The sequence below is a fragment of the Rhinoraja longicauda genome, chromosome 26 (assembly GCF_053455715.1).
Source record: "Rhinoraja longicauda isolate Sanriku21f chromosome 26, sRhiLon1.1, whole genome shotgun sequence".
Lineage (NCBI taxonomy): Eukaryota > Metazoa > Chordata > Chondrichthyes > Rajiformes > Arhynchobatidae > Rhinoraja > Rhinoraja longicauda.
Genome location: NC_135978.1, coordinates 27,728,264 through 27,752,247, shown reverse-complemented (window position 1 = coordinate 27,752,247; position 23,984 = coordinate 27,728,264). Strand labels below are relative to the sequence as shown.

General features: G+C 42.3%; 1 protein-coding gene across 8 annotated transcripts in view; it reads left to right on the top strand.

Annotated features, from left to right (window-relative positions):
• nf1a (neurofibromin 1a) overlaps window positions 1-23,984 on the top strand; it is a 306,791-nt gene that overhangs the window by 101,621 nt on the left and 181,186 nt on the right. For all 8 annotated transcript variants that reach the window (XR_013548929.1, XM_078422133.1, XM_078422136.1 and 5 more), the window contains 11 exons: window positions 36-159; window positions 5,668-5,914; window positions 7,924-7,997; window positions 10,465-10,548; window positions 15,247-15,687; window positions 16,474-16,613; window positions 17,449-17,571; window positions 19,760-19,843; window positions 21,121-21,237; window positions 21,374-21,555; window positions 22,192-22,403. Coding sequence is in view for 7 of the 8 variants with exons in the window: in XM_078422133.1 (XP_078278259.1) it covers window positions 36-159; window positions 5,668-5,914; window positions 7,924-7,997; window positions 10,465-10,548; window positions 15,247-15,687; window positions 16,474-16,613; window positions 17,449-17,571; window positions 19,760-19,843; window positions 21,121-21,237; window positions 21,374-21,555; window positions 22,192-22,403 (1,828 nt within the window). In the remaining variant the exon portion in view is untranslated. The remainder of the gene's footprint in view (window positions 1-35; window positions 160-5,667; window positions 5,915-7,923; window positions 7,998-10,464; window positions 10,549-15,246; window positions 15,688-16,473; window positions 16,614-17,448; window positions 17,572-19,759; window positions 19,844-21,120; window positions 21,238-21,373; window positions 21,556-22,191; window positions 22,404-23,984) is intronic.

Here is a 23,984-nt window from a genome sequence, read left to right as displayed (position 1 = left end):
TGTTTTTCTTACTTTGTTTCATTTTGTGTTGCCAGCTCCCAGGTTCTGTTCTTCATCTGTAAGAAACTGATTGCTCATCAGGTGCTGAACAGCACAGAAATTCTGAAGTGGTTACGGGAGATTCTTATTTGTCGGAATAAATTTGTATTGAAGAATAAGGTAATAATCTCTGGGACATTTTAGCTAGTTTTTTTTAAACTAATATAGTTACGCACCATTGCCCCACCTTGTGGAAAAGAAAATAGGTCTGATAACAATAATGTAGAGTTTTATGACAGAATAATATAAATATTGGCACGAACATTTTAAGTGATGGAAAGATAAGTCATCTTTGCAGGTAATTTTTCAATGTATTTCTAGTATATCAAATGTGCTGCACCAAGAAGGTCTTCAATGGGTTAATTTATTTCTGTTATCCTCAATGTTGATGAAAGTAAAATACTTGATGGTATTTGGTGAAGGTGGCAGTTTTCGGGACATGATTTGATGATTCTTGGTCATCCTTCATGCAGTTTTCTCTTTGCTTCCCCCAATACATTGTTTATCATCCATAGTGACTGACGGTGATAACAACCATTTAATAAAGATGATATCAAGGATCCAATACCAATGATAAACCGATGATTGTCTTCAGCTCATTCTCACCAAGACTATCTGCCTCCTTCCTTTGTGTAGGAAGGAACTGCAGATGCTGGTTTACACCGAAGATAGACACAAAATGCTGGTATCACAAAATGCTGGAGTAACTCAGCGGGTCAGGCAGCATCTCAGGAGAGAAGGAATGGGTGACGTTTTGGGTAGAGATCCTTCTTCAGACTGATGTCAGGGGGGCGGGACAAAGAAAGGATATAAGTGGAGACAGGGAGACAGTGGGAGAACTGGGAAGGGAGGGACAGAGGAGCTATCTAAAGTTAGAGAAGTCAATGTTCATACCGCTGGGCTGTAAGCTGCCCAAGCGAAATATGAGGTGCTGTTCCTCCAATTTGCGGTGGGCCTCACTGGCACTGGAGGAGGCCCATGACAGAAAGGTCAGACTGGGAGTGGAAGGGGAAGTTGAAGTGCTCAGCCACCGGGAGATCAGGTTGGTTAAGGCGGACTGAGCGAAGGTGTTGAGGAACTCAGCAGGTCAAACCCTCCTTGGGTTTCGACCCGATGTGTCACCTACTCCTTTTCTCCAGAGGTGCTGCCTGATCCGTTGAGCTACTCCAGCATTTTGTGTCTGCTCCTTTCTTTGACTGAGCCATTAGTGCTAGTACTAAGGCTCATAAAGGTTCCCTGTCTGTTTTCTCTACACCATAGCTACTGTGCAACAGCATAGAGATGAGAACGGGATGGCAGGAGATTTTTGGGGGGCATAAGAGTATAATTTAAATATTGTCAATTATTTCATTTTAGTGACTAGTACACTGTTTGTAAACAGAATGCCCCAGAAACTCAGCAGAGCAAAGTCACAGAGATACACAGCTCTGAAACAGGCCCCGTAGCCCCACCTGCTCACCAAGACGTCTATCTGAGCTAGTCATAGTCATGGAGTCATACAGTGTGAACAGGCCCTTCGGCAGAGATAAATAGATCCTTGATTAGTGCAGGTGTCAGAGATAATGGGGAGAAGGCAGGAGAATGGGGTTACGAGGGAGAGATAGATCAGACATGATTGAATGGCAGAGTAGACTTGATGGGCCGAATGGCCTAATTCTACTCCTATTCCTTATGACCTGATGACCCAACTTGCCCACACCACCCAATGTGTCCCATTTATACTAGTCCCACCTACCTGTGTTTGGCCCATATCTCTCAAAACCTGTCCAATCCATGTACCTGTCTAAATGTTTCTTAAATATTGCTTTGGCAGCTCGTCCATACACCACCACCTTTTGTGTGAAAAGGTTATCCCTCGGGTTCCTATTAAATCTTTCCCCTCCTCCCCTTAAACCCATGTCCTGTGGTTCTCGATTTCCCTTTCCCTCATCAAGAGACTGTGCGTCCACCTGATCTATTTCTCTCATGATTTTGTACACCTCTATGATCATCCCTCATTCTCCTGCGCTCCTAGGAATAGAGTCCTAGCCTGCTCAACCTCTCCCTTTTGCTCAGGCCCTCGAGTCCTGCCAATTTCCTCATAAAGTGGTTTTATTTGCCTGCATTTCACTCGTATCCCAATCAACATTTTCGAACTCTGTACTTGTTAAAATGCCTTTTAAAGTATAAATGTTCCCACCTCAACAGCTTCCTCAGGTAGCCTGTTCCATAGCCATCACACTCCATCGGAAATAGGTTGACCTTTCAGGTCCCATTTAAATCTTGTCCCTCTCATCTTAATTTGAATTTCACTGTACCTTAATTGGTACATGCGACAATAAACCGACCTTGACCTTGAAATCTTGAAACCTTGACCGACCTACATGCACACATGGCTTCATTTGGGCCCTATATAGTTGCTGCAAGATGCCACTCAAAACTAAAGACAGTCGTCGCCATTATACCTTGTTCCATCCTAATTCCTCGCTTTACCTGTGCATTAATTTAAAATGAAATGCATTCTGGTTCTTCTGAATACTCTACACCTTTCAAACTCTTGCCATTCAAAAAAAAAGTATCTCCAAAATTAAATGCCTCATGTTTTTCCATTTAATGTTCCATTTACCTTGTCATTACCAAGTCACTTAGCCTGCCTATAATTCCTCTGCAGAACCTCGCTGCATTCTCCTCAACTCACACTACCACCCAACTTTATCCTCATTAGAGCTGGATATATTATCGTCAGCCTCTTCGTGCATATCATTGAGGGAAATTATCAAGAGCTTGATGCCTAGCACTGATCCCTGTGGCATCCCACAGGTTAAATCTTCTCAATCCAACAATGCTCTTATTCCTACTGTCTATTCTATGTCCATGAGCCAATCTTGGCATCAGTCCACCTTAACCGCAAGGCTCGGTGTTGGGACCGCAGCTATTTACAATATACATCAATGACTTGGATGAAGGGATTAAAAGTACCATTAGCAAATTTGCCGATGATACAAAGCTAGGTGGCAGTGTGAACTGTGAGGAAGATGCTATGAGGTTGCAGGGTGACTTGGACAGGTTGTGTGAGTGGGCAGATGCATGGTAGATGCAGTTTAATGTGGATAACAGTGAGGTTATCCACTTTGGTGGTAAGAATAGGAAGGCAGATTATTATTTGAATGGTGTCAAGTTAGGAAAAGGGGACGTACAACGTGATCTGGGTGTCTAAGTGCATCAGTCACTGAAAGGAAGCATGCAGGTACAGCAGGCAGTGAAGAACGCCAATGGAATGTTGCCATTCATAACAAGAGGAGTTGAGTATAGGAGCAAAGAGGTCCTTCTGCAGTTGTACAGGGCCCTAGTGAGACCGCACCTGGAGTACTGTGTGCAGTTTTGGTCTCCAAATTTAAGGAAGGATATTCTTGCTATTGAGGGCGTGCAGCGTAGGTTTACTAGGTTAATTCCCGGAATGGCGGGACTGTCCTATGTTGAAAGACTGGAGCGACTAGGTTTGTATACACTGGAATTTAGAAGGATGAGAGGGGATCTTATCGAAACGTATCAGATTATTAAGGGGTTGGACATGTTAGAGGCAGGAAACATGTTCCCAATGTTGGGGGAGTCCAGAACCAGGGGCCACAGTTTAAGAATAAGGGGTAGGCCATTTAGAACAGAGATGAGGAAAAACATTTTTAGTCAGAGAGTTGTGAATCTGTGGAATTCTCTGCCTCAGAGGGCAGTGGAGGCCAATTCTCTGAATACATTCAAGAGAGAGCTAGATAGAGCTCTTAAGGATAGCGGAGTCAGGGGGTATGGGGAGAAAGCAGGAACGGGGTACTGATTGAGAATGATCAGCCATGATCACATTGAATGGCGGTGCTGGCTCGAAGGGCCGAATGGCCTACTCCTGCACCTATTGTCTATTAACCAACCTGATCTCCCGGTGGCTCAACACTTCAACTCCCCCTCCCATTCCCAATCTGACCTTTCTGTCCTGGGCCTCCTCCATTGTCAGAGTGAGGCCCAGCTCAAATTGGAGGAACAGCACCTCATATTTCGCTTGGGTAATATGAACATTGACTTCTCTAACTTCAGGTAGTCCCTACTATCGTTCTTTATCCCCTCCACTTTCCCAGTTCTCCCACTAGTCTTCCTGTCTCCTACTACATCCTATCTTTGTCCCGCCCTGTCTCTGGTCATTGGGGGACGAGCAGGGGCCAGCTGGGAGCAGGCGAGGTGAAGCACTTTTCTTATGATGGAGTTGTTTGGCACTTGAGTTGCTCTTATTCTACTGCAAGATCTTAAGTATCATATCTTCATTCCACTGTTAATGGAGAATACTTTGTTTTAATGAATTCCTAATTTCTCCATTGATCAGTGAACAATGCGAATAAAATTGTGAAGCTCTGATTGACTAGAGTGTGACTTGAGTTTTTATTTATATCGCACTATAGTTGGTGATATGCTTGGAGTATTGAAAATCTTATTAAAAGTTCTGGGCCTGTACTTGCTGGAGTATTGATGAAAAGTGGGAGGGGGGGGGGGGAGATTTCATTGAAACCTACCAAATAATGAAAGGCTGAGATATAGTGGGTGTGGAGAGGATGTTTCCAGTAGTGGGAGAGTCTAGGACCAGATGGCACAGCTTCAGAATAAAAGGATGTACCTTCAGAATGGAGATGCGGAGGAATTTCTTTAGCCAGAGGGTGGTTGTAGAATCTGTGGAATTCTTTGCCATAGACGCCTGTGGAGGCCGTCATTGAGTATTTTTAACGCCCAGATTGACAGATCCTTGATTAGTAAGGTTGCAGGGAGAAGGCAGGAGAATGGGGTTGAGAGGGAAAAATAGATCAGCCCTGATTGAATGGCGGAGCGGACTCGATGGGCTGAATGGCCTAATTCTGCTCCTATGTCTTACGGCCTTATGGTTTTATAGAATAACTAGATCAAGTGGACCCGTTGGGCCCAAACCTCTCCTGCATTGGTGCAGCACCCTCTCCTCCCTCCTCCCTCCCCTTCCCCTCCTCTCTCCCCTTCCCCTCCTCCCTCCCCTTCCCCTCCTCCCTCCTCCCTCCCCTTCCCCTCCTCCCTCCCCTTCCCCTTCCCCTCCTCCCTCCCCTCCTCCCTCCCCTTCCCCTCCTCCCTCCCCTTCCCCTCCTCCCTCTCCTTCCCCTCCTCCCTCCCCTTCCCCTCCTCCCTCCCCTTCCCCTCCTCCCTCCCCTTCCCCATCCCCCTCCCTATCTCCCTCCCCCTCCCCATCTCCCTCCCCCTCTCCATCTCCCTCCCCTTCCCCATCCTCCCTCTCCCCCTTCCCCCACTCCATCCCCCTCAACCTCCCTTTTCCCTTCTCTCCACTCCCTCCCTCCCCCTCTCCCTCCACCCCCTTACTCCCTAGGAGATAGATTTAAACTTTTAAATGTGAATAACTTTAAAAATAGAACACTGATTTCGATGAAACGTCTTCCATTAGCACCAGACGACAGTGAGTAAGGTGAGCCTAAAATTGTCGTGCTATCGTGTGCCATTTTGGCTGTAGTTCAGAAACAAACAAACGAGAGTTTTAGTATATAGATAACTAAGGTATCCGTAAAAGCCTCTTGAATGTTTTTGCAGTGGCATTATTTATTGCTGTGATTCTTAAGATGGCCTTTTTTCCAATAGGAGAGTGCCACGCTCGGCAGTGGGATCCCCATTTGTCGCCAAGCGCAGACCAAACTTGAGGTGGCCCTCTACATGTTCCTCTGGAGCCCCGACATAGAAGCAGTCCTTGTATCCATGTCCTGTTTTCGGCACCTCTGTGAAGAAGCCGACATTAGGTGTGGAGTTGATGATGTGCCTGTCCAGAGTATTCTCCCAAATTACAATACATTTATGGAATTTGCATCTGTCAGCAATATGATGTCAACAGGTATATTTATGTCAACAGCATGTTGGTTGGTTAATGAAGTTCTATTTATAGCTCAACTTAAATCTCCAAATTTCTTTTGTGTGAAATTAGTCAAACTAAATTCCTTTTAATATCATATCATCATATCATATCATATATATACAGCCGGAAACAGGCCTTTTCGGCCCTCCAAGTCCGTGCCGCCCAGTGATCCCCGTACATTAACACTATCCTACACCCACTAGGGACAATTTTTACATTTACCCAGCCAATTAACCTACATACCTGTACGTCTTTGGAGTGTGGGAGGAAACCGAAGATCTCGGAGAAAACCCACGCAGGTCACGGGGAGAACGTACAAACTCCTTACAGTGCAGCACCCGTAGTCAGGATCGAACCTGAGTCTCCGGCGCTGCATTTGCTGTAAAGCAGCAACTCTACCGCTGCGCTACCGTGCCGCCATCTTCTTCCATTCTGTACTCTAAATTACTTTTACCTTAGAAAACACTATGCTGATCTTTGAAAGAATGCAGTTTGGTAAGAATGACATTTCTTGACATGCTTCAATGTTGAGAACTATATTCTGCACTTTTATCTTCATCGTGCTCTATTTATTGTTTTTGAGTTGGACTTTACATATGGTATTATCTGATCTGATTGGATAGCATGCAAAACAGTTTTCCACTATAGTGCGGTACACGTGACAAGAATACACCTAAACATTTTGTCCGCCAAGAATTCAGGTTAGATTAGTGGTGGTGTGAGGCTGCTTGTGCTAATGGAAGTTTAGTTTAGAGATACGGCATGGAAACAGGACCTTCAGCCTACTGAGTCCACGCTGCCCAACGATCACCTGTACACTACTTCTGTCCTCCACACTCGGGACAATTTACAGAGGCCAATTAACCTACAACACTTGCATGTTTCTGGAATGTGGGAGGAAACCGGAGTACCTGGAGAAAACCCACACGCTCACGGAGAATATGCAAACTCCGTACAGAGAGCATCTGCAGTTAAGATTGAACCCAGGTCTCTGGAGCTGGAAGGCAGCAACTCTACCCGCTGTGCCAATGTCCTGCCTTGTTGTGACTACTACATGAGTTGAAATGCACAGTTCTGCTTTGAGATAATTTAAGATTTTACCTACTAAGAAGCTCCAGTTCATTCATGTTTTCTCCCTTCCCCAGTTGTTTGGCGTATTAGCTTGGTGGAGAGATGCAGGAAGTGTAGATGGTAAATGCACTGATCGGGCTAAGCTATGCATTTCATAATACCCATTACATTTTATCCAGCATTAAGCAAACACATCTGATGGGCAGTATTATGGAGATAAAAAATTGTTCCTCTGCACTATCTTGGTCAAATGGGTGCAGGTTGTAAAAACAAAGGATCAGTCATTTAATTTTTTTTTTAAATGGATGTAATTAGAGTAGGTAAGGTTTTTGACAATATTGCTGTGTTGAATAGCCATGGCTAATGCTGGTGCGTTGAGGTGGAACATGGAGTATAATAGATGAACTGGGTACAGAACAGCATTGGAATACAGGGGTTAACATAGGTACTGAGATGGGAAATGCTGTTGATTTTTGCTGAATTTTTGTGTGTAACCCATAAGCTCAACCGTTCCACAATTACAACGTATACTTCTTCAATTAAATTTTATGTTTTATATGGGAACAAATGTCCAGTCTGATTCAAATATGGATCCTAATGAGAGAGAATATTTCAAATATGCGATTTTGCAGTTTTGAAGTGATTTCTTGTTATTCATTTGCTTTTTAATACCTGTTCTTCTGCCTGCTTTCAATGCTGATTATTTGGAACTCAAAATTCCCATTTAAAATTGATCATTGTCACAGCACCTTTCAGGAACAAAACTCCATTGAATGTTGTCATATTCTCATTGGGATAGAATTCATAAGCTGTCACGCAGATGGATCCTGATCTGTGCTGATGGCTTCTCTTCTCAATGCCCTTGTGATTACGTGTGCTTTTTGTTCTGATGCATTTCTGTTAATGGTAATCTACAGGGCGGGCAGCTCTTCAAAAAAGGGTGATGGCATTGTTGAGAAGGATAGAGCATCCAACAGCAGGCAATACTGAGGTAAATATTAAGATATGTTTGCATTAATTTGGTGTAATTGGAAAATGCCTGTTTCTCTTGTGCATATACCAACCGATGGTTGACATTTTGGCATGTGATGCTGAAATAGTTATAAATTGTAGTGCACCACTCATAATTTGGGACGAAGCATTTGGGTTTCTTTTGGTCTTCATTTCAACAACTGGTGTCCTAGAGTCATGCAGCATAGAAACAGGCCCTTTGGCCTAACTTGCCCACACCAACCATCATGCCCCATCTACACTTGTTCCATTTGCCTGCGTTTGATTCATATTCCTCTAAGCCTGTCCTATTCATGTACCAGTCTAAAATGTTTCCTAAACATTGTGATAGTCCCTGTCTCAACTACCTCCTCCAGCAGCTCGTTCCATATACCTACCACCCTTTCTGTAACAAAATAGTTACCCCGCAAGTTCCTATTAAATATTTCACCCCTCACTGTAAACCTTTATCCTCGTGTTCTCGTTTCCCCTACTCTGGGCCAAACACTGTGCATTTACCTGATCTATTCCTTTCATGATTTTGTACACCTCTACAAGATCACCCCTCATCCTCCTGCGCTCCAAGGAATATAGTCCTAGCGTGCTCAACCTCTCCCTATAGCTCAGGTCCTCGAGTCTGGGCAACATCCCCGTGAATCTTCTCTGTACCGTGTCCAGCTTGACAATATCTTTAACGTGGTGACCAAAACTGAACACAATACTCTAAATGTTGCCTCACCAAGGTCTTATATAACTATAACATGACCTCCCATATACTCAATACACTGATTGATGAAGGGCAATATGCCCAAAGCCTTTTTGACCAGCCTATCTATCGGTGACGCTACTTTCAAGGAATTATGTACTTGCACCCCTAAATCCCTCTGCTCTACGGCATCCCCCAGAGCCCTACCATTCACTGTGTAGGTCCTGCACTTGTTGGACTTCCTAAAATGCAACACCTCACATTTTTCTGTATTAAATTCCATCAACCATTCCTCAGCCCACCTGCCCAACCAATCAATATCCTGCTGCAATTTTTGACCACCATCTTCACTATTCCTCCCATTTTAGTGTCATCTGCAAACTTACTAATTATGCCTTGTAAGTTCTTATCCAAGTCATTGATGTGGATGACAAACAGCAATGGGCTTGACACCACACCAACTCCATCCCTTACAACAGTTAGTCTGAAGAAGGGTCCCAACCTGAATCATTGCCTGTCCATGTCATCCAGAGATGCTGCCTCATCTGCTGAGTTACTCCAGCACGTGGTGTTTTTCTGTCAACCAGCATGTACAGTTCTTTATTTTTAAACTTAGCCATGTTATCGTCAGCAAAAGCAAAAATCCTTTTCTTAATTTTGTATGGAAACAAGTTATGTATATTCTGCCACAGACACAGAGGATTATAGAATGATTAGATTCAAACACTGCAGAATCTCTGCTTCGGCTTATCATGTTTTCTCTTAAATGCATCTTGCAGTAATTGCTGTTATTGGTAAATAAAAGTTAACGACATTCAGCTCTACTGAAGGCAAGATTTGCCTGCTAGTCCCATCTGTGACAGCCAAATTTGGATATTGATAACTGTGCCATATGTCCCACATCTGATTGGACTGATCCAGGATGGGGAGGAATCTGCCAACAGACAGGAAGTGACACAGCTGGCATCCTGGTGCCATCACAACAACCTGGAGCTCAATGCTCTTAAGACAGTGGAATTGATTGTAGACTTTAGGAGAGCTCCCCCTCCCCTCCCCCCACTCACCATCAACAACACCACAGTCACATCTGTGGAGTCATTTAAGTTCCTTGGAACTATCATCTTCAGGGACCTTAAATGGGAGGCCACCATCGACTCCACAGTCAAAAAGGCCCAACAGAGGATGTACTTCCTGTGGCATCTGAGAAAGCACAATCTGCCACAGGCAATGATGGTCCAGTTTTATACTGCCATCATAGAGTCTGTCCTCGCCTTTTCCATCATGGTCTGGTTTGGCTCAGCCACCAAGCATGACATCTGGAGGCTGCAGCGCATTGTTCGATCAGCTGAGAAGGTTATTGGCTGCAACCTTCCCCCCATTGACGAACTGTACACTGCAAGGGCCAGGAAGCGAGCAGGTAAGATCATCTCTGGCCCCTCTCACCCTGGCCACAAACTCTTTGAAGCACTTCCCTCTGGAAGGCGACTCTGGACTGTCAAAGCCGCCACAGCCAGACATAAAAACAGCTTTTATCCACGAGTAGTAGCCTCCTTTTGCTCTGGTATTTTATTTCATTCTTCACATATTTAAATTATAATGTTATATTCTAAATTGTTTACTGTATATTGTGTTGTTACTTGTGAGCAAAGCACCAAGGAAAATTCCTTATGTATACATACTTGGCTAATAAAATTTGTTCTATTCAATTCAATTTGCACCACTTCCTTTTCCTAATGCAAATCTTTTGCCGTTTTGTTTATAGGCCTGGGAAGACACGCATGCAAAGTGGGAACACGCTACTAAGTTAATTCTAAATTACCCTAAAACTAAGATTGAGGATGGACAGGTAAGTCTCCCAGGTCCGGTTCATGATACAGATGAACGTCTGTGAGTGAAGAATTATCTGGCCGGTAGACTGGTAGCAAAGATGGTGAAGTATTATGGGAATAAAGTTTGTTCCCCAGCTCTCATATTTTGAATCATGTTGGGACATGGGTGAAAAAAACTTGAATATAAGCTAGAAAGACACAAAAAGCTGGAGTAACCTAGCGGGTCAGGCAGCATCTCTGGAGTAAAGGAATAGGTGATGTTTTGGGTCGAGACCCTTCATCAGACAGAATCAGGGGAAAGGAAAATGAGAAATATAGACAGTGATACAGAGAAATATAGACCAAATGAATGAAAGATACACAAAAAAGTAATGATGATCAAGGAAAGGTGGTGTCCACAATAGTCCATTGTTGGCTGTGGACTAGATGATTACGCGTTAGACAGATAATGAAACTCAACAGGACCACAAATTAAACGAGCTCGACGACTGGGCTGGGGGATGGATGGAGAGAGAGGGGATGCAAGGGTTATTTGAAGTTAGAGAAATCAATATTCATACTGCTGGGTTGTAATCTGCCCAAGTAAAATATGAGGTGCTGTTTCTCCAATTTATATTTGGCCTCACTTTGACAATGGAGGAGGCCCAGGACAGAAAGGTCAGTATGGGAAGGGGAGTTAAAGTGTTTGGCAACCAGGAGATATTGGTTGAAGCAGAATTGGTTGAATATTACTGGTTGAAATATTGGCTGAAGCAGAATCTGTGGAGAGAGGCATATTCCCCATTCTGCAGATGGCCTGAGAATTTTCTATTCATCTGTCAGATTTCCACTGTGCAATATTATGCACTTTGTGTTTAGATACTCACTGTTGGCATTGATGCCTAAAGAAAAGACATTTCCATTCCTGCAAAATCTTTGTTCATGAGCACAAATGTCGTGACATTTCCTGGCAACTCTGAAATTGCATCCCGGAGACCAAATGTGGAAATGTGGGACTTGCTGACGGATGTATAACATATGTTGGTCAACTTGTTCCAACTACAACTGTGTAGGAAAATAACTGCAGATGCTGGTACAAATCGAAGGTATTTATTCACAAAATGCTGGAGTAACTCAGCAGGTCAGGCAGCATCTCAGGAGAGAAGGAATGGGTGACGTTTCAGGTCGAGACCCTTCTTCAGACTGAAGAAGGGTCTCGACCCGAAACGTCACCCATTCCTTCTCTCCTGAGATGCTGCCTGGCCCGCTGAGTTACTCCAGCATTTTGTGAATAAATACCAACTACAACTCTGCTGGGATCTGCCAGCCTTTAGCTGGGGAGTTGCCCCAGTGATTCTGCCACAGCTTGTATCTGGAACATGATCCAAGACACCATTAACTTCAGTGGTGCTTGGGGCAAGAAGGTCGATTAGTGTTTGTAATTGCTGCTTGTTTAACATTTTTAATCATTAGTGTTTTTGTGTCCTTGGCACAGGACAACCCTTCTGCCATAAAGTGGGGTGGCACGGTTTCTAAAATTCTCTTGCCAGCAGTATGGCTTTTGATATTTTTGCTTTTATTTACAAATTTTGGACTTGGAAGGCCAAATTTTCATTGAAGAAACCTAAATTGTCATAAAATATCAGAGAATCAGTCTTGAGAAGTTATCAAAGAGCAGGCTTGTCTGATTCTGCTTTCACAAATAACCCATGATCTCTTTAAAAGTTCTGGAAAAAATGGCGCAAACATGACTCTTTGACCTGGTACAGTTTGTTGTCCCTATTTCCGACACTAACTTGACCATGAAGATGTAAATGCTCCTTTTCATACTCCTAGTGACTATCATGTGCTTAAGCTAAAAAACTGAAATGAAATATTGTTAACCAAGTGGTGGAATTTTGGCCAACAAAATCACATGCTCACATGAAGCCTCAAAATAACAAGATTTCAAGATCAATTTATTGTCACATGTACCAATTAAGTTACAGTGAAATTTGAGTTGCCAGACAGCCCTAATCAGTGAGGGTATTTGTGTAACATGGATTAATTGAGCTGGCAGTGCAGTTAAAATACGCTTGTAATTGGGAGGGATTGCAATGTGTTTTTAATTGTTTTGCTTATCCATGCCTTGCCTGACCCTGCTCTGCAACTTGAGGGTTTATCCATTTATTGCATACACTGTATGGAATCCTCGGGCAAGGGGAAATGTTTGCGTCAAGAAAAGTAATTCCCTGTAATCACCAGCGCGTAATTTATCCAAGGATTGCAGACGTTGATGGTCCCGATCTCATTGGCCCCTGCTGCCAGATCAAAACAGGCAACCTACAGTCAAATGTGGAAACCCCGTTCTTCCCCCAGATATAGCCTGACTTGCTGAGTACTTCCAGAATTTTCCGTTTATATGTCAGAAGAAACTGCTCATTCCAGATACTGAAGTTGATCAAGGGTGTCAGGAGTAATGGGGAGAAGGCAGGAGAATGGGGTTGGGAGGGAAAGATAGATTAGCCATGACTTGATGGGCCTAATTCTGCTCTGAAAACTTATCAACTGCTGCATTGTAGGCAGTAACTTGAATTGTAGTCGCAGGAACTGCAAATGCTAGTTAGCAACAACAACAAAAAAAGACACTAAGTGCTGGAGTAACTCAGCGGGTCAAACAGCAACTCTGGAGAACATGGATAGGTGTTCTCAGACGTCGCCTACACATGTTCTCCAGAGAAGTTGCTTGACCCGTTGAGTTACTCCAGAACTTCATGGTTTCAGCACTTGGATTGCTTTGTGGATGGTGTGTGTAATGTCCTCTGTAAGACCCTGTTGTGGCTAGCACAATGAATATACGCCCGACATCTTGTAAGAAGATTTTATTACTGATCCTTCACCAGGAAACTTCTAGAAGGACACCTGACCTCAGTCACAAGGCATAAGCCCATTGGCCCTAGAAGGTCACCTGACCTCAGTCACAAGGCACAAGCCCATTGGCCAGCTTCTGCTCTTGGCCTCAAGGGGGCACTAGCATTTATATTACATATACATCACATCTCCCCCTTTACTTTAATTACATCACATCTCCCCCTTTACTTTACTTACATCACAGTGTGGAAACTGAAGGAAGATCTGCTGTCGCTCTTTCCATTTGACTTTGTCTTTGGTGTTGCCACAATTTTCTTTGCAATCCTCTTTACCTGGCATTTCCATCTCTCCTTCTAACTCTTGCTAATAATAATCTAGCTTTTAAATATCAGAATTGCTTCGGAATTCATTATTCCTTGAATACACCATACTTTTGCAATGAGTTGATTAACATAATTTTCTGGATTTTTTTTTTCACTGGCTTAGTTCTAATTTTAGATCCCATTTCCGACTTTTGCATTGTGGGTGAAATGGTCATTGTCCATTGCAAGTCCGGCATTAAAGTTTCTTAATTTGTGTGTTACGTAATTGAAACATACAGTTTGGAAACAGGCCGTTCAGCACACCAAATCCACACAGACTGTTATGCATCCACTTACACTTGTCCGACTTCATTCTCCCGTCACTCCCATGAACTCTCCTAGGGTTCTACCACTCACCACACCAGGTGTAATTTGCAGCAGCCTCTTCACCCATCGACTAGCACACCTTTGGGATGTTAGCGGAAACCAGAGCATCTGGAAGAAATCCACATGTGCAAACTCCACGCTGACAGAACAGGATGTCTGGATCAAAGCTGGGTCACTAAAATTATGAGGATGCTGCATTACCTGTAGTGCGCTGTGCTGATTTATTGGAGAATGTACAGGTTTTGTAACTGTCTTACTTTTAAGCCTGTATACCCTTCACAAGGTCAGGTACCAATTCCTGAACATTGCATCCAAAATAATATCTACCCTTGATATTTATTCTGAAGTGCTGAAGCAATACTTTTGTATTTCTATTCTTGTAATTCAAAGTCTCGCTGGCTATCTTAATGACTTCATGATATTTAATCTAGCTTTCAAAATCTGGGCACACTATCCTTCTGTTCCGAATGAACTTGGAAATGTTTCTCATTTTCTGCCATTCTAGTATCTGGGGTTCACAAGATTTCAGATGCTGAGATCTTGAGCTAAGTACAAAGTACTGGAGGAACTTAGCAGGTCATTCAGCATCTGCAGAGGGAGTTGATAGACAACTTTTTGGGTAGGTACTGCTGATGAACCCCGAAGAAGGGTCCCAATCCGAAAAGTCCTCTGTCCGTTCCCTCAACATCTACTAGATGCTGCCTGACCCACTGGGTTCCTCCAGCACTTCGTGCTTTGTATCTTGACCATATTATCACACCTTCACATGAAACTATTCTCACTATTGTCCTTTCCCTTTGGAATATTTCCTTTGGGTTGCGTTTCTTTGCAATTCTCTATACCATGTTAAATGCAACTGCAAACATGCTTTCATTTAAATAGTAAGTAACCTGACTATGGGATTTGAATGGCATAAACGGAGATACTTTCATCAACTTTGAGATGAGCACAATTTTCCGGAGCCCAGCTGCTTATTGATGTGTATTTTATATAAATACTGTCTCAACTAGTATTCTGTTGATTCCGCACAGATCTCTACAATTCTCTTTGCTCTCTTCTTGTGAAACATGAATAATTTGTAATTTTGGAGTAAGCCGTTTGTTTTTTTTTCCATGTGGTTCTGTGGCGCATGAAAAATCATTTGCTTTTCTCATGATGAATCCAGTGTAACATGTAATGACGTGCTTCCACATTTAGGTGACGGAAAGTCTACATAAGACGATCGTTAAGCGGCGGATGTCACACGTAAGTGGGAGCGGCTCGATAGACCTGTCGGACACCGACTCTCTCCAGGAATGGATTAACATGACGGGCTTCTTGTGTGCAATAGGAGGTGTCTGTCTCCAGCATCGCACTAACTCAGGCTTAGTAACTTACAGCCCTCCCATGGGACCGATGGCCGAGAGGAAGGGTTCCATGATCTCCATGGTTTCAACTGAAGGAAATACAGAGATCCCGGTCAGCAAGTTTTTGGAACGGCTACTCTCGCTGATGGTTTGCAATCACGAGAAAGTAGGGCTTCAGATCAGGACTAACATTAAAGACCTGGTTGGACTGGAGCTTAGTCCTGCACTTTACCCCATGCTTTTCAACAAGCTGAAAAACTGTATCAGCAGGTTTTTTGACTTGCAAGGCCAGGTGGGTATCCAAGCTAATCTACTTAATGGTCATTGTTTAAAAGGTGTGGAATTGAGATGAAATGTGGTCCAAGGCATGCTATTGATGTTTGTCAAGTCAAGTCAATTTTATTTGTATAGCACATTTAAAAACAACCCACGTTGACCAAAGTGCTGTACATCAGTTCAGGTACTAAGAACGAACATCCAATGGCACACAAATATAACAACACATACATAAACAGTTCAGAGCTCCCCCTCAGAGGGCCTCAAACGCTAGGGAGTAGAAATAGGTTTTGAGCCTGGACTTAAAGGAGTCGATGGAGGGGGCAGTTCTGATGGGGAGAGGGATGCTGTTCCACAGTCTAGGAGCTGCAACCGCAAAAGCGCGGTCACCCCTGAGCTTAAGCCTAGACCGCGGGATAGTCAGTAGCCCCAAGTGCTGTTATGGATGGGAAGGGAAGGGAAGGGGTGGTGAGTAAATGGAGGTGGACCAGTACATATACTTGATATAAATTAAGTTTCTGCAATTATTATCAAACAAAACATGCAAACATGGTACAGTGGTGCAGCTGGTAAAGCTGCTGCCTCACACGCCATGGCCGATTTTTAATATCTCCAGGAGATCATTTTTATTTAAGTTGTATCTATCTTATTTATTGTTGAGATTTTGTTTATTTCATAATTTTGTTTTGGTCAAAGGTTAATAGGTTATTTTGCCTTGGGCCTCTGTGTTCCTCTTTGGTTGCACATGGTGTTTTAAATTAGCATAACTATGCTTCTTAAAATGTGACTATATTTAATGCAGGTGTTACTGAATGACACAAACACACCGTTTGTGGAGCAGACCATAGCAATTATGAAGAACTTACTTGACAATCACACTGATGGCAATTCGGAGCACCTGGGTGAAGCTAGCATTGAGACAATGATGCTCAATTTAGTCAGGTAAGGTGTTGTTTTGTTCAAGGGTTTGTGCTTGAGTCCATTTAGTCTCCGGAGATGATTCCTTCCATTGGTACCATGACCTAATCTTCCTCATCGCTCTTGCCCAAATAATAATTATTCATTTAAGAGTGTAGAATCTTTGCTAAATGTCATGAAGACAGTAAATAAATCAGCATGACTTGAAATGTAAAAGGCCATCTGCCTCAAAAGGTGCATTCTAGGTTTATGAAAGAGCTGGGTTAGAGATGATGAAGACTCTGACAACGATTTAGAGCATGAATACCTACTGTCCTCATTTATTCTAAATTTGCTTAAAAGTTGGGGTGGCACAGTGGCACAGCTGGTAGAGCTGCTGTCTCGCAGTGCCAGAAACCTGGGATGGATCCTAACCTCGGATCTGTGTGGAATATGCACGTTCTCCCCGTGACGACATGGGTTTCCTCCGGATGCCCCGGTTTCCTCCCACATCCCAAATACATGTGGGTTTGTAGATTAATTGGCCTCTGTAAATCATCCCCAGTGTGTAGGAAGTGGAGGAGAGAGTAGGATAACATTTAACTCGTGTGAGCAGACGATCGCTGGTTGGCATGTACTCGGTGGGCCACAGAGCGTGTTTCTATGCTGCACATTTCAATTTGAGTGATAGTGTATTCTTGAGAGCCACTGATTCCATACCATTGGCCTGCTTCTTGGTCGTGTAAAATAGTTTGACAATCTGATATTTTGTTGTTGGCATTCCTGAACTATTAACATTCCTTCATGCTGTCAGCTGGTGCACAAACTGAGTGTTTCAAATTGTATAACCCGACAAGTTAATCTGTGCTCTTCAATGCAGATATGTTCGGGTCCTTGGGAATACTGTCCATGCAATCCAGATCAAAACCAAACTCTGTCAGTTGGTGGAGGTTATGATGGAGAGACGAGACGATCTCTCCTTCTGTCAAGAGATGAAATTCAGGTGAGTATTTTGCCTTAAATATTGCAGTGGTGATACAGGGGCAGCATACAGAGACCAGAGAGGAGTGGTGCCGCGGTAGAGTTGCTGCCTTACAGCCCCAGAAACCTGGGTTCGATCCTGACTATGGGGCTGTCTGCTCAGCGTTTACCAGGCATGTGAATTTTCCGCGTTTCCGCGGATTTCTGCATTTTTAAAATCCATTTTCCGCACTTGTATGATTTCCGCGTTTTTCACTTTGCCAAATAAACTGAGAAATCGGATCGAAAAAAATAAAGGAAAAAAAAAGATGTATAGACATAATGAACACTGGGGTTCCACTAGAAGTCGCTTGGGGTTCTGCAAGAAATCCCTCGCGCCCTGGAAGTCTCCCCGAAAATGTGGCGCCTAGGCTGGGCAAGGCAGCCAATTTCAACCTCATCGGGACTTCCATGGCCGATCAGTGGGTTGAATTTGCAACCTGTGGCTGGGGCTCTGGAACTCCAGCCCAGCTGGAGCCAGCACATCTATCCCCATAGCCGACTTCCTTGGCCTGCTGGATAAACCAGCAAAGCTCTGGAACCAAGAGTGCCAGGAAATCTGTGGTGGAACTGTAATGAGTAAATATTAAATTTAAGTGCAAGATTATATAACTAAATTAATTAAGACAGGGTTAAAATATAAAATACAGCAGGAAAGCCAATTACCACCTTTTTCGGCTGATTATCAATTAAAGTGCAAATTTACTTCAAAATGTTATTGGTATACAGTGACATATTCACATTATTTTGTAATGTCTATTTTTACTTTGAAATGCACTGAAAGAGGCTTGAAACGGGTAATTTTGTGTGTACGTTTTCAAAAACTTTCCAATTTCTTGACTCCCATTGTACGCCTTGTGCAAGCGCTTGGCTCTTCTTCATTGTTTTACCTCGCTCACATGCCTGGCCTGCATGTTCTCCCCGTGACTGTGTGGGTTTTCTCCGGGTGCTCCGGTTTCCTTCCACATTCCAAAGACGTGCAGGTTTGTAAGATAATTGGCTTCCGTAAAAAAATTGTCGCCAGTGTGTAGGTTAGAACTTGTGCACGGATCAGTGGTCGGCATGGGCTCAGTGGATCATATGGCCAGTTTCCACTCTATATCTCTAAACTAAACTAAACCTGGAGCCTCGACCCAGGAAGAGCTTTTAAAATCACGATGGCAACTGGGATGTGAAATTCGAAAATTTTAATTTTGCATGAAAATAATGACAGCGGAACTACCAGCCAGTCATAAAATGCAATCTCGTTGCCTGTTGCCATTCAGTGGAGGCAATCTGCCGTGCTTATCCACATTGTTATTCACTCTCAATAGGAGTGAAAATGGCGAGCAATCCCATTTTAGGGGATGCACAATAAAAAATGGCTTTTCATTTTCTTCCACTTCCTATGAATAAGTGAAAAAATATACAACGGTGATTTTGAGCCAATTACCCAGTGAGTTGGAATGCAATATCTGTTACAAAAGGACACAAAGTGCTGGAGTAACTCAGCGGGCCAAGCAGCATCTCTGGAGAACATGGACAGGTGATGATTTGGATCGGGACCTCTCTTTAGACCAATTAGTCTGAAAAGGGGTCCCAATCCAAATTGTCACATTCTCCAGAGATGCTTCTTGCTGCTTGATCTGCTGAGGTACTTCAGCACCTGGTGGCCTTTTACATAAACCAGCATCTGCAGTTCCATCCTTCTAATGTCCGTCACAGAAAGGTTTATGTTTTTTATTGTCCGGTGTGCCAAGGTACAGCGAAAAGCTTTGTATTGCGTGCTATACAATCAGATCAGATGATACAGTACATAAGTACAATCAAGTCAAATTTGAGTACAATAGATAGAGCAAAGGGGAAGATAAAGAATGCAGAATATAGTTCTCAGCATTGTAGTGCACCAGTTCCATGGACAAAGTCTAATGTTAGCATAAGAGCCAAGGTGAATCGGACAATGCCGTAGCTTATGATTCAGAAACTTGATAACAAAGGAGAAGAATCTGTTCCTTTGTCTGGTGGTGCATGCTTTCAAACTTCTGTACCTGCTGCCATACGGGAGCAGGGAGAAGAAGGAATGATAATAGTTTTTCCACATTGTAAGTAGATGCTTCCACCGTGGAAACTTGGTGGTCAACCTCATGGGTACATTGATACTGGGGACTCATGTTTAGTTTATTTTTGTCCAGGAATAAGATGGTGGAGTACTTGACGGATTGGGTAATGGGAACATCAAACCAGGCTGCTGATGATGATGTGAAATGCTTAACAAGGTAAATAGATCTTTCCTCCAATTAAATGTTTCTGAGCCAAGATCAACATTATTTAATTAATCCTCTTTTTCTCGTGATTTTTAGTTAAACGCTGAAAACAAATGTTTTCTAACTTAAGTATATCTGAGTTTGCTAGCAATCTTACCAATATAAAAACATTAAAGTAATTTGCTTTGAAAAACGCTGATCGTTGTGGAAATACCCTGGGGTGCTGTATAGCTTTTAATCATTTATGCCTATACATCCCCAAACCCCAAAGGCTATGAAGATATAAGAATCTCACCATGCTTTCAACTCAACTGTTCACTGTTGGAGCTCATCGTAAACATTATAGTTCTTTTTTAATTTCATTGTGGCACTAAAGTTTTTGATAACCATTCTATAATTTTCCATTCCAAACTTTAATTCTACTACTTTTTATTTTAAGCAGTTCCAAACATCATTAATAGATTAACTGTTGCTTGGGTCTTGTGTTGCAAAAAAAATCTTACCTTTTTATTTGAGAGTTGATAATTGTGCTAGAATTTCTTCCGGTGCCTCTTTAGATCAAATGTGCTCCTTGGAAGCACCACAGAACTTGAGGTAGTTTGAGTATCTAACAGCATAACGGCATTTTCATTTAGTGGTATATTATCTTTTGGTCTGTGTAAAGTTATAGAATACTGAATAATGTAACGTGCACTGGTTCAGTGGTTTTATAAAATTATATTTATGCATTTTAAAGAGTTGATTTATTTTTGTCCTCCTTCCATTTTCGACTTTATTCTATTGCATACACCAGGTCTGTATGTTAGCCACATGTTTTCTGCCTCACTTTTAATCTCCTGGTCCTCTCTTCCAATCTCTTGCGTCTTCCTCTTGCAAATATTCAATTTTTAGAAAAGCATTTTGATTTTTTATCAAGTGCTCAGAAATTAATTGATTTTGTTAATGTAAGGAATTTTGCATCAACTTCACATGGGAATGAAATCACATTCTAACTTTGGATTTGAATTTCATCTGGTGCAACAAAAAAATTATGGTTTAAGTTTATCATTTTCACATGTAGACGTGAAAAGGTTTGTTTTGCATGCTGTCTTATCAGATCAGATAATAAATACATACAATCAAGTCAAGCTCAAGTACAATAAGTAGAGCAAAGGGAAAGATACAGCGTGTGGAGTATAGTTTTCAGCGTTGTAGCCCAGAAGTTCCATCGACAAAGTCCAATGTCCGCAATGAGGAAAATAATGTTATATTAATTCTAGAATGTCTGTTTTTATGAATGTGTTGTACAGAGACCTTGACCAAGCGAGTATGGAGGCAGTGGTGTCGTTGCTTGCAGGATTACCTTTACAGCCTGAAGAGGGGGATGGCGTAGAACTAATGGAAGCTAAATCGCAGCTCTTCCTCAAGTGAGTCCATTTTGTGACATCGAGAACAACAAAAATGCATTTGTTGTATCTGACAGCAATTTGAACTCTGTCCAAAAAGCTTCTAATCTGCCATTTCAGTAATTGCAATATCGCAGTAAAAGTGCCTCTCCTTTAGGTATTTCACGCTCTTCATGAACTTGCTCAACGACTGCAGCGAAGTTGAGGAGGAATCGGCACAAACCGGCGGACGGAAGAGAGGGATGTCGCGTCGCCTTGCATCACTTAGGCACTGCACGGTTCTCGCCATGTCCAACCTTCTCAACGCCAATGTGGACAGTGGACTCATGCACTCAATCGGTGAGCTCAAATGCATTTTATTCATAATTCAAAGTAAATTTTTTGCAAATTTTGATGTTTTTCATGGGTAATTCTTGCGATTTGAGGCTTCAATACACATGTGAATTGAACAAATAAAATTATGTAATAGCATCTCACATTGCCAATGGCATGAATATTGAATTCCCCTCCTCTGTCTATTCCACCCTATCAATTTCCCTCATGATTTTATGCACCTCAATAAGATCACCCCTGAGCCTCTGACACTAAGGAATAAAATCCAACCTTGTCTAATCTCTCCTTGTAGCTCAGGCACTTGCATCTGAGCAAATCTTCTTTGCACTCTTTCCAGCTTAATGATATCCTTCCAAAAGCAGGATGACCAAAATTTAACACAATGCTCCAATGTGACCTCACCAATAATCTTACAATTGCAATAGGTAAACAATCTTAAAATCGTATTCCAGCATGCCATGTATTGTTCTGTTGGGTTGCTGTTGTATTTTCAGAATTCTTGAGCTTTCATGAATGTTCCTTTAGATTTGCTTAAAGAAAGTCTTTGATTTGAAAAATGTGTTCTTGAAGGTTTGTCTTGTTTTTTTCCCAAAGCCTAATTGGATTTTTTTCTTCTTCTGATGTTGTCTTTATTATGCTTAGGCTTGGGTTACCATAAAGATCTTCAGACAAGAGCCACCTTCATGGAAGTGCTAACTAAAATTCTTCAACAGGGGACCGAGTTTGATACTCTAGCAGAAACTGTACTGGCTGATCGATTTGAAAGGCTTGTGGAGTTGGTCACTATGATGGGAGATCAGGGGGAACTTCCTATTGCAATGGCTCTTGCCAATGTGGTGCCTTGTTCACAGTGGGTAAGTAGAGTTACCTTGGCAAAGTAAACAGTTTTAGCTGTTCAAAATGTCTGTGTTTTATTGTCTCATGCAAGGGGAAATTTTCACTGGATGGGCAAAGATTGTTGTGTGGTTTGGGGATAGTAAGTAAAATGTAAGCAGAGGATGGTGACAAATGCCAGATAATACGAAGCAAACTGGCCTTCCCACTGCCCTTTCCTCTCCTCACACAGTGTCCCAGCTAAAAAATATTTATTTGCAAAATAAATTACCTTCATGAATCATTTATTGTAAGAAGTCCCACACTTGACAGCTTATTTTTCATGCCTTTTCCAACTTGAGATATGCCAAATAGCTTTTTAATTCAATCTGTCTTGTAACCACCGCTTAATCAAGGCTTTGCATGAAAGAATTACTTGACTTTCAAAAGGAAGTTAACTGCATGTATTTAAACTGACCAGTGGTATTTTCACTAATCAGCCAATCAGTTCACGAATGATGGATAAGAAAACGAAATATAGACTGATGTTTGGTCACTTTAGCTGCTATGCCTTGTGTTCACTGAGTTCTAAGCAAAGCTCTCAATGAAACTAAAATTTGTAACTACCTTCTTCTGTGTGCTGGTGTGTGTTCTTATTTCACTCAAATTGCACACTTCATGAATTTGAATTTGTCCCTTCGTCCATGTTTGAAGAGATTGTGAAATGTTCATAGAGACATATAAATCTGAGAGAAAAGTTCTTCTGCTCTTAAATAGTGGTTACTTGTAGAAATTATTTGCTTCACTTATTCATTCACAGGCAGAATTAATGTCAATATATTAACCTTGCCCCAATGGAAATATTGTAGATATACTTACTTCTCAACAATGTTAAGTGCTGGGATAGAAAAGTAGTCATGGTTAGATGTTATCAATGGAGTCTCATTTTATATATCAATATATATAATTGAAGACATATTAGATGTAAGGGTGTAAATGTCCACCACCGATTTTCTGGCAACTGGAGGTCTGGGCCCCCCCTTTTAATTTGGATAAAAAACCCTCCGGATGTCCCCTCGAAAATATGGCACCTGGGCGAGGTGAGGCGGCCAATCTCAACCTCTTCGGGACTTCAGCCACCTTCCATTCATTTGTGTGAATGCAAGTGGAATCCTGTCTGTAGTGTAAAAGGCTTCAGTGTAAAAGTTATTTAGGCAATTAGATGCATAGAATGGAGCCAAAAACAACTGAAAGGTTCTATGGAAGAGTAATTTTCTGTTTTGAATACTGGAAGGGGATATAATTGCTGTTTTGAGGATGCTATAAAGATGAGATAATGTTGACCATGAGCTGCTGCTTTACTTCATCTAATATGGTAAACTGGAGGAAATTGTTTTGTAGTGGGTGGGTGGGGAGGGGTCTAAGGAGGGGATGGTGGGCAGTGGGAGTGGGCATTAAATCATAGTTAGTACATTGATATTTCACTGAGCAAGGATCCATTATGGTGCAAATACTTTGGGGAGCTAGTGGAAGCCAATGTTGACTCATTTAAATGAAAATTAGCTTCATTGACTTCAGAAAATATTCTGTAGTACTGCATGTGTTACATCATGTGAGATATG